At 43.8% G+C, this 10821-nt stretch overlaps 1 protein-coding gene across 1 annotated transcript in view; it reads left to right on the top strand.

Annotated features, from left to right (window-relative positions):
• Positions 1-558: 558 nt before the first annotated feature.
• The window catches only part of Nol11 (nucleolar protein 11), a 22712-nt gene continuing 12449 nt past the window's right edge, over positions 559-10821 (top strand). The window contains exons 1-8 of the mRNA XM_021176624.1: positions 559-821; positions 3040-3153; positions 3271-3327; positions 5204-5352; positions 6429-6486; positions 8346-8490; positions 9218-9406; positions 10212-10288. Coding sequence (XP_021032283.1) covers positions 681-821; positions 3040-3153; positions 3271-3327; positions 5204-5352; positions 6429-6486; positions 8346-8490; positions 9218-9406; positions 10212-10288 — 930 coding nt within the window. The 5' untranslated portion in view covers positions 559-680. The remainder of the gene's footprint in view (positions 822-3039; positions 3154-3270; positions 3328-5203; positions 5353-6428; positions 6487-8345; positions 8491-9217; positions 9407-10211; positions 10289-10821) is intronic.

The raw sequence follows: 10821 nt of genomic DNA, 5'->3' as shown, positions 1-10821 counted from the left end.
AAAAAAAAAAAAAAAAAAAAAAAAAGACAGTCTTTCTGTGTAGCTAAGGCTGGCCTAGAATTCTATGTAGACCAAATTGATCTCAAATTTACTGAGATTCCCCCACCTCAGTTTTCAGAGTGCTAGGATCAAAGGCATGTGCCGCCACGCCTAGAATTCAGGTTTTGTTTTGTTGTTTTTTAATCAAAAGAGTTGTACATTCTGATAATCTGGAAAAGATTTACCAGCACCAAAACGATAGTTAAAATAAATGCCCACAGAACTAGACGTCTCTGGAGGGTTAGGGTAAGCGAGATTGGGCAGTTTGAAACAGAACCTTAACTGCCATCTGCAGGTTAATATTTTTCCCTTCGAGCATATTGTGGTAGGACTTCCTAGAGTTCACTTAGCATATTTTTAAAATATGCTTTTTTTATATCATCTTTCACCTTCCAAGAGGGCAGGGGAGCCTACTCAGCGATTTCTGTCTCTACTAGCCGGGAGGCGTGGCCTTGAGGGACTTGAGCGTTGGCACGTGTCTAGACTCCACCCACCGGGCGGTGTTCACCTCCTCCTCCTCTCTCGCCCGCCAGGGGTCGCAGTTCTGCTCGAGCTGATTTTCCTCCTTGGCGTCTGTCGCTCTCGCGAGAGGAAGCACAAAGGCTGCCGGGAAGCATGCCCGGGCTGTAGGCCAGCCCAAAATGGCAGCCCTGGAAGAAGAGTTCACGTTGTCTACTGGAGTCTTAGGCGCCGGGCCTGAGGGATTCCTAGGTGTAGAGCAGACTGACAAAGCCGACCAGTTCCTAGTGACGGACAGCGGCAGGACCGTCGTCCTTTACAAGGTGAGGACGGTGGGGCTGGCCGGCAGGTGTCTTGCCTCTGTCCGAAGCCGGGGGCGGGAGGCTTGAGTTTCTCACAGCTTTGGGAGGAAAGCCGGGAGCCGGCGTGACAGAGGCCCGGGATGCGACAGAGTCGGTGGGACGCCGCATGAGGTTCAGAAGTTGTTTGTCAGTAGTGAGGACTGGCGTATTTCCGAGTAACGTGCGGCGGTGTCTGGGTGCACATGGGATGAGCTGGGGACCTGTGCCTCCCCTTTCCCCGGGGACAGAGCCTGGCCAAGGGGACCACGTCTGTCACCCTGCAGCTTGCATGACACTGACAGGTTGAAAATGTGTGTTCTCCAGTACATCCTCCGCTCCTTGGGGTCCCGGGGGCGGGGTGAGTCGGATGGTGGGAAGAGGCAGGGATTTCTTGGTGTCCTAGAAAGATTGGACAGTTCTGCATCACACTGTGAAAGTCGCAGTCCCACCCGCTTTGCAGCCAGATTCCCGGCTCAACAAGCATACTTAGAGCCTTGTTATAGCAATCATCTACAAACACGTTTTTTAGTCTGGAGTTTTGAACAGTTTGTTGTTGTCGTCGTCATTTTGGTTAGTATTTTGGGTTTTCGAGACAGGGTTTCTCTGTGTAGCCCTGGCTGTCCTGACTCTGTAGACCGAACTACTCATAGAAATGCATTGGAATTAAAGGCGTGTGCCACCACCACCAATGCCCCTGAACAGTTTCTTGTGTCATTAAAAAAGTTATCGGTCTGAAAGGGCTGGAGAGAGCATTGGCTGCTCTTCCGGAGGACTGGGGTTCAATTCCCAGCACCCACACTGCAGCTCACAACTGTAACAATGGGATCTAACACCCTCACACAGACATACAAGCAAACAAAACACCAGTGTACTTAAAAACAACAAGAACAACCAAAAAACTAAGTTATTCAGGAAAAAAAAAAGTTACCCAAGTGTTTTATTTTTTATTGTTTTGGGGACAGGTTGCCAACAATCCCCTATACTGTTGGTTTAGACTTCCCTTCAAACTTGGGGCTGTCTACTAATTTGGCAGTTTCTGCATAGGAATACAATAGTTGATGGCAGTTAGGTGGACTTGCACCAATCTGATTTTCTCTACCTCTGTTCCACAAGTAATCAATTCATTTTTAATTGTATCATTGTTCATACAGAGTGTCTTGTATTAATTTTCATATTGTTAAGAGTTTTGGAGGATTTTTATTTATTTATTTATTTATTTTTGGTTTTTCGAGACAGGGTATCTCTGTGTAGTCCTGGCTGTCCTGGAACTCACTCTGTAGACCAGGCTGGCCTCGAACTCAGAAATCCGCCTGCCTCTGCCTCCCAAGTGCTGGGATTAAAGGCGTGCGCCACCACGCCCGGCTTTTGTTTTGTTTTTGAGACAGGTCTGGCTTTGGGTTTTTGTTTGTTTGTTGTTGTTGTTGTTGTTTGAAGCAGTTTCTCTGTGTGTATCTCTACCTGTCCTGGAACTCACTATATAGACCAGGCTGGCCTCTGGCTCCACCTTCCAAGTGCTGGGATCAAAGGCATGCAGAATTCCCTGTCCTACCTCAGCCTCCCAGTGCTAAGGATACAAGTGTGAGCCATCACACCTAGTTAGAATTTTTAAAAATTTTTTTTTAAAGATGGCACTTGATCATCATAACTGCTAAGTGTGCAAATAGTGAAATGGTACATTGTTAATGTAGACATCACCACAATCCACCTCCAAGACACTTAATCTGTACAAGCTCTGAGGGCTGGTGACATGGCCCAGTGGGTAAAGGTACTTGTCACCAAGTCTAATGACCTGGATTCAATTCCCCAGGTACATGTGCTAGAAGGAAAGGAACTGACTCCTGAAAACTGGCCTCTAGCCTCTGGGTTTATAAGTGTGTGTGCACACAAATAAATACATACATGTAATGAAAAATAAATAATATCTATCCACTCTAGAACTTGAGGTAAGAGAATCTGGATTGGAGGTCAGCCTAGACTACACAGAAAGACCGTGTCCAACACAAAAAGACTAATAATTCCTCCCAGCCCCTCAGCAGCTACCACTCTCTGTCTGTCAGCCTTCAATATTTTAATTTGGGTACGTCACAACGTTAGAAATCATATTCAGTACTGTCATTCAAGGGCTGCTTTTTTTGTTTATTAAATCTAATTTTCTCCAACATCCGAAGCTAAATTCTTAAATTTTGTATTCTTTTGCCAGGTTTCTGACCAGAAACCCTTGGGCAGCTGGTCAGTGAAGCAAGGTCAGAGTATAACATGCCCTGCTGTGTGCAACTTTCAGACTGGAGAGTATATTATGGTACATGACCATAAGGTAACATTGAAAACATGTTAACATGTGTAACATAAGCTGTATTACATGTGTTGATTGATCTTTCCGTGTAAATAAGCAGTGCAGTACTATTTAAACCATGTGCTTTTTTGATTTAAGGTTTTGAGGATATGGAATAATGATGACATAAACCTGGATAAAGTTTTCAAAGCTACAGTAAGTCTTTGGGTTTTCTGACACTTTTAATTACTGGTGACATGAAATAACTCAACTTCATATTTTTATATATCGTATTGCCTCTGGGAAAGAAGCTCATGGTTGCAGCCAGTTTTCCCTCCAGCTCTTTCCTCACAGATCTTGATAACTGTCTCAACTCATGTGCTAATAGGTTAGAAAACACAGGTTATTTTATCCCATAAAGACTGATTTAAACAGTTCTGAGTGGGGCTAGAAGATGGCTTTTTTGTTTGTTTGTTTGTTTGTTTTGTTTTGTTTTGTTTTGTTTTTTGAGACAGGGTTTCTCTGTGTAGCCCTGGCTGTCCTAGAACTCACTCTGTAGACCAGGCTGTCCTCGACCTCAGAAATCCGCCTGCCTCCGCCTCCCGATTGCTGGGATTAAAGGCGTGCGCCACCACCGCCCGGCTGGAAGATGGCTCTTTAGTTAAGAGCATTTGCTGCTCTTGTAGAGATTCAGTTCCCAGCACACACCCACTTAGAACTCCAATTCCAGACTGCCTTCTCAGGCTTGCGTGCACATGATGTACACACATATACATAACTTTCTCGAAATATACAAATGTGTTTGGAGCTTGAATGTTTATTTTCTGTGACACTTTGTTTCTCCAGCCCCTGGTGCACACTGTTAATCCCAGTACCCAGGAGACAGAGACAGGCAGATCTCTGTGAGTTTAAAGTTAGCCTGGTCTACATAGGAAATTTCAGGCCAGCCAGGGCTACCAGGTAAGCCCTGTCTCAGTGAACTAATTTCTAGTTCTAAATGTCTGACTCTAATTAATAGCATTTGGGGCTGGAGGGGTGGCTTAGTGATTAAGAGCACTGGCTGCTCTTCCAGAGGACCCTGGTTCAATTCCCAGCTCCCACATGACAGTTCACACCTGTCTGTAACTCCAATTCCAGGGCTTCCGACACCCTCACACAGACACACATGCAAGTAAAACAAGTGAACATAATAAAAAATAAATTTTATATAATTGATACATTTTAGAACCCCAAATGAGACTAATTCAAATCCAATATAATTGTTGCCTAGACTCATGAAACTTCAAACTGTGCTTTCTCCTAAAAACCTGGAGAGGTTAGCTATTTCTCTCACCCTTTGTTAGCAGCAAGAGCCTTACCTATTATCTTACCAGCTCCTGATGGTTTATCTTTGGTTTTGTTCTTGTTGCTTGTTTTATTTTGTGTGGTAGTTGTAGCTGTCTGAGCACTGCATGTGGGTATGGGGATTAGCTCAGTGTTGGAATGAGAATGCTGGCCCAGCCTGTACAAGGCCCTATAGTATAGCATCAGACAGACAGACCCAGGTTGGAGGCAAGCTATTTCCTCTCTCTTTCTCTCTCAGACAGAATTTCACTATGTAGCCCTGGCTGTCCTTGAACTTGATAATGTAGACCAGGCTAGCCTTGAACTCACATAGATCTGCCTGCGTTCAGGAAGTCAATAGCTCAGGCTTTTGGGTGGCTGGGAGAACAGGCAGATCCTCCAGGAACTAAAGGTGTTGTGCACCCAAACATAAATGAGTCTTTTTTTTTTTTTTTTTTTTTCGAGACAGGGTTTCTCTGTGTACCCCTGGCTGTCCTGGCACTCACTTTGTAGACCAGGCTGGCCTCAAACTCAGAAATCCGCCTGCCTCTGCCTTCCGAGTGCTGGGATTAAAGGCATGCGCCACCACGCCTGGCTAAATGAGTCTTTTAATAAGTCTTTTAGGCTGGGTCTGATGGCACCTGCTGGTGATGTCAGCCACTTAGGAAGCTAAGGCACAGTAATGAATCCAAGGCTACACAGCTAAGCTAGATACCTAAAAATGTCTGTATTGTATTATATGTTTATTCTTTTTGGAACTTTTTTCCAGCTGTCAGCTGAAGTCCATAGAATCCACTCAGTACAAAGAACAGAACCCTTGGTGCTGTTCCGAGGAGGCGCTGCTCGTGGGCTAGAGGCCTTGCTTGTAGAGCCCCAGCAGAACATCGAAGCTGTCATACCTGACGAGGAAGTGATCACGTGAGTGCCAGTGCGTGCATGTGAATTTCCCAGTAGACAATGTGCTCTGCATTCATTCTTTACTGTGCTACATAAAGAACTGTGGTGTAGTTCAGTGGTATAACCCTATCTATCATGTTTGAAGCCTAGAGTTAATCCCTGGAATCCAAAGGAAAAAAATACCCTAATTAAATTCCACTTATTGCTTATTACTAGACAAACAGAGGCAGTTAGATCTTTGAATTTGAGGCCAGCCTGATTTGCATAATAAGTTCTAGGCTGGCATTAAAATGTTAACAACTACAACACCATTTATGAGACACTGAGCAAAATTCTCAAGAACCTGTGAGCCTGTGGAATGATAATAAATGATGAGGAAATGTCCACAGCCCTGGTCAGAGGTCAGGGACCTGGATTGTCAGCTCTTTGTGAAGGAAATGGGTGATACTGGAAAGACAAACTCTTTGGTTCTGTCATGCTTACCAGCCAAGCTGCAGCCCTTTCCTTCCCCTGGAGAAAAACATGTCTTTGTAGTAAGAGGTGGTGGTGGTGCTCTAGCGCCTCTGGCTTTCCTGGGCTATGAAGGAATGCTGGGTAAATTGCTCATTCACCTGGTGGTGACATCACCATTCACTGGTGGCCTGGTAGCCGAGCCGTGTGCTGAGTGAGCCCCCAATCTTGGACTGACTGTGCACGTCTCAGGTGTGAACAGCTGTCATGGAGTGGGTGACCTTTGGGTTCTCGTCACCACTATGCCACACCGGCAGTGCTGCCCTATGCCTCATTGTCTGCTGCTTATAGAAGCCAGATATGTTTCTAACGTTGTCCTAAGAACACTGGTCCCCAAAGTGGCGACGAAAGGGGGATAGAGAACTCAATGTAAATTTTTGAAGGACTGCAGGCTCCTCTCACCCCACCTCGCAGTTTCCATCAGTGTCTGGGGAGTTTTACAACCTGTGCTGCCTGCACTGCCATTACTGAAGTCAGGCCTCTCTTGTTCTGGCTCCAAAACACCAGAATAATTACCTAAATAGAATTAATCAATAACATTTCTCAACTGATTTCGTGTTTTCTAATTTTTCTTTCTTTCTTTAAAGGTGGTCAGAGGTTTTCATGTTATTTAAGCAACCGGTTTTAATTTTTATTACTGAAAATGTAAGTGACATCTTTAATTTCTGGTCTCTGTGACTTTTTTTTAAGTTACCTGTGTTATTTTCAAAGCTAAAATGTAATTTTGCTATTTCTCTTAGCTTGTTTCGTTTATGAACACTAAAATGCTAGTTATAACTGTTTCTATGCCTAAATTAAGCTTTTTTTTTCTTTAGAAGACTTAATTCACTAGTTTTAGGTATAAAACCCCCATTTGGTAGCAAGAGCTGGAGCCTATGTCCCCCAAATGGAGACTCCAGTGTGGATCTTCACAAGAAGGGCAGTGGTTTCCTGGTAGGGGACTTAGTAAACAGAGTCTCTTACCAGAGGTGGCTGTCAGTCTTGGAGATGGTATCAAAGATGGCCTTTCCAAAATTGCCCAGGACCAGGCAGTGGTGGTGCACACCTTTAATCCCAGCACTCGGGAGGCAGAGGCAGGCGGATTTCTGAGTTCAAGGCCAGCCTGGTCTACAAAGTGAGTTCCAGGACAGTCAGGGCTACACAGAGAAACCCTGTCTCGAAAAAACCAAAAGCAGAATTGCCCAGGGTATTTGGACAGAGAAGCAAAGAAATACCATTGCCTCTGGGGGCAGGGATAAGGCATATCAGCCCAGAGCCACACCAGCCTGTCATCTTACATGGGACAGTGTGAGGCTTGCAGGTCTTGATTCCCACTAGCCCTTCCACACACAGGGAAAATAGAAAGCACAGCCACGGCAGTGGACCCTCAGATGTCAGTAACCACCTCCTTAGACCACTTCATACCAAGTCTAACCTAAGCCTTGAAGCAGGCCTGCTGGCCAGCCCTGTCTGCTCCTGTAGTGCTGTGACCTTTAGAACCTCATCCTTTAAGGATGCTCCAGGAAGTCAGCAACTCGGAAACCTGCATGGCAGGGAGAACAGGCAGATCCTCCAGGGGCTTGATCTTCATGTCCTTGACTTCAAGTCCAACTTGGTGATGAGAATCTACTTCTCATCTTTGCTGTGTCTCCACAAGCTCCTCAGACTGCTGCTGCATGGCTCCCAGGTTCTGCTGCCCAGGGTTGCACAGCATATTATGTTTTACCAAGAAAGAAACTAAAGCAACATTTTTATCACATCTTAAATTTAACTGAAGACATGCCTATATTTATAGCATGCCCATAATTCCAACACTTGGGAAGATGGGGCAGCAGGATGGAGACTTTGAGGTCAGCTTGGGCTATGTACTGAGATACTGTCTTATAAGACAAGGGGTGGAATGTAGCTCAGTGGCACAACTGCTTACCAAGCACAGCACTTCTGCAGTCCTGGTGGCTGGAACTCACATGTAGACCAGGCTTGCTGGGAATTTGCTACATTTTTCTTCTCTTTGCCTCCAAAGTACTGGGATTGCAGGTATGTGCCATCACACCCAGCAGTTTTTAAGTATTTATTGAAATAATTAGAATGGAGCAATAACTTCTAGGATTTTGTTTATTTGTTTGTTATGTATATGAGTGCACTGTAGCTGTCTTCAGACACACCAGAAGACATCAGATCCCATTATAGATGGTTGTGAACCACCCTGTGGTTGCTGGGAATTAAACTCAGGATCTCTAGAAGAGCAGTCAGTGTTCTTAACTGCTGAGCCATCTTTCCAGCCCTAACTTCTAGTTTTCTTTCTTTCTTTTTTTTTGGTTTTTCGAGACAGGGTTTCTCTGTGTAGCCCTGGCTGTCCTGAAACTCACTCTGTAGACCAGGCTGGCCTTGAACTCAGAAATCCGCCTGCCTCTGCCTCCCGAGTGCTGGGATTAAAGGCGTGGGCCACCACATCCCGCCTGACTTCTAGTTTTAATAGTTATTTGAAGTGGGGGTGTTTGTAAAATAAATTTTTTTTCTTGCAGCATGGGAATTACTATGCTTATGTACGATTATGCAAATCACACAACTTAAGCAAATACACACTCTTTCTTGGACAAGAAGAAAAATCTGTTAAACCAAATTTTACTGCACGTGTGGATGGGAAATTCATCTCCCTGGTGTCGCTGAGTAAGTCTTCTTTAATACCACAGGTGGTAAATGGAGGCAGTCAGAAGGTCTTCCATGAGGCAGAGTCTTAAGCTTTCTGCAGCTTTCTCCCATAGCCATTTCAAAGGACTTTCAGGCTTACCATAAACAACAGCAAATAATGCAGTGCCTATAAACAAGGAAAGTCACATATAGCTACGGATGGTCCTTCTGACGCTCCTGCCTCTGCCTTACAGGTGCCGAGATTACAGAGGTGTGTGCAGCCATGCCTGGTTTTATGTGGGGCTAGGGATTAAACTGAAGGCCTTGTGCATAGAAGACGAGCAGTTTTACCAATGAGTTACACCTCCGGTGTGTTTCCGCAACACTCACACATTTATTTGGCATTACTTACTGTGTGTTCTTATGTGCATGTGCCTTGGTTCTCATTTTCAGACCAGAGAACAACTTGTAGTTCTCTCCCTCCATCATAGGGGCTCCAGTGATCACAGGTTTCTAGGTTGGGGGGCAAGTGCCTTTACCTTGCAAACCATGTTACTGACCCCATTTATAAAAAGAAATTTAATATATTTATTGAGGGAAAGAAAGGAGTGATATAGTTGTCCAGTATTCTAATTGGGTTATTTATGGACTTGTAGTCTTAGAAACCTCCGAATACATTTTTTAGAAACCCTCTAACATGTTTAACTCCGACAGACACAGACTGCTCTTTTCCCATTACTGAATGTCAACTACTTGCTCCCAACAGGCTCTGATGGGTGTATATATGAAACCTTGATACCAATATATTCAAGTGACACAGAACAAAATCAGAGGTTAGTTAGAGCATTGATGCTCAAGTCAGTTGTGTCTGGCGGTGTTCGAAATGGTGTTGCCCTCACCATCCTGGATCAAGACCACATAGCTGTCCTGGGACCTCCACTTTCAGCTTCTAAGGGTAATTGCAAATGCTTAATCAAATTTAGCTTTTAGCCTCTAGTTTCTAGCCTCTCTGTTCTCAACAGAATCTTACTATGTAACTTAGGTTGGCCTTGATCTCAAGATCATCCTACCCCAGCTTCCCAGGCACTAGAATCGCAGTGTGTACCACCATGCCCAGTGCCATCTCCCAGTTCATGAACTCCATCTGTGTATGTCTTCCTTAGTGTCTACTTCCTAGTTTTACTGTACTGTCAGTTGTTTCTCTCCTTTAAACACTTATATGTTTCCTTCTCAGAGCTTCTCTTTCTAAGCTATAGAAACACAGTTAGTTTTCTGTGTTATTCTTACCCTGCAACTTTGCTAAGTGTTATTTATTTGTACTGTTAGTGCATGCTTCTGTGTGTTTGTGTGTGTACATGTATGTGTGTGTCTGTGTGTATACATACATGTGTATGCCTGTGTGTGCTGGCTTTGGCCTCAGGGTAATATGGGCCCACAAGAGGGTTAGGGCTTCTTCTATATTCTAAAATGGTTTGCTGCTGATTTTATGATTGCTGGGATTCAGTGGTGAGGTCATCTGGTCCTAGACTTCCTTCTTGAATGTTGTTTTAATTACAGACTCAGATCTGCTATCTTGACCTTTATGTGGCTTTCCCACTCTCTACCTGCCTTGTGCCTCATCTGTTTGAATTCTTGGGGCAGCCACTCTTTTGTATACATCAAGCAAACTTGTGTGTTTCCCTCTGCCTCCTTCCTTCATGCCAGAATAGCATGTGTCTCTGTTTAGGTCTGTTTCTGAACTTCTGTAAATTATATTATAGAGTGCCTCTCCATATGGAACATAAAGTTTCAAACATTACAGACGTCAAAAGAGCTGCCACAAGGAACCAGTGGGCAGGTAAGTCTGACTTTTTTCTTGTTTGTTGTTGAGTTTGGTTTTGGTTTCTCTGTTTTGTTGGGGTTTGAGTTTGGGTCTTTGCTTGAGGAAAGATGTTGCTGTGTAGCCTAGCATAGCCTCAAATTTGCAATTCTCCTGCCTCAACCTCCCCAGTACCGGAATTATAGACATGTGCCATCGTATCTTAGTTATTTGTTTTAGTTAGTTAGCTCTATTAAGTTTCTTTCCTCTGAGGAAAACTAGAATTACAGTTGATTTTGTTACCTAAGAGCTTACATTTGATTGGGTTTTTGTTTTAAAAAAGAATGAACCTATGTGTCCATCAATGACTGAAGGGATGAAGACAATGTAGAATATATATATAATGGAACTTGGGTCATAAAGAAGAATCACATTTGTAGGAAAAGTATATGAAAAGTTTAAAAATCAGGATTTTCTTTTTTTTCTTTCTTTCTTTCTTTTTTTTTTTTTTTTTTTTTTTTTTTTTTTTTTTTTTTTTTTTTGGTATTTTTGAGACAGGGTTTCTCTGTATA

The sequence above is a fragment of the Mus caroli genome, chromosome 11 (genome assembly GCF_900094665.2).
Source record: "Mus caroli chromosome 11, CAROLI_EIJ_v1.1, whole genome shotgun sequence".
In the NCBI taxonomy this organism is placed as follows: domain Eukaryota; kingdom Metazoa; phylum Chordata; class Mammalia; order Rodentia; family Muridae; genus Mus; species Mus caroli.
This window is presented reverse-complemented; position numbering and strand designations above follow the sequence as displayed.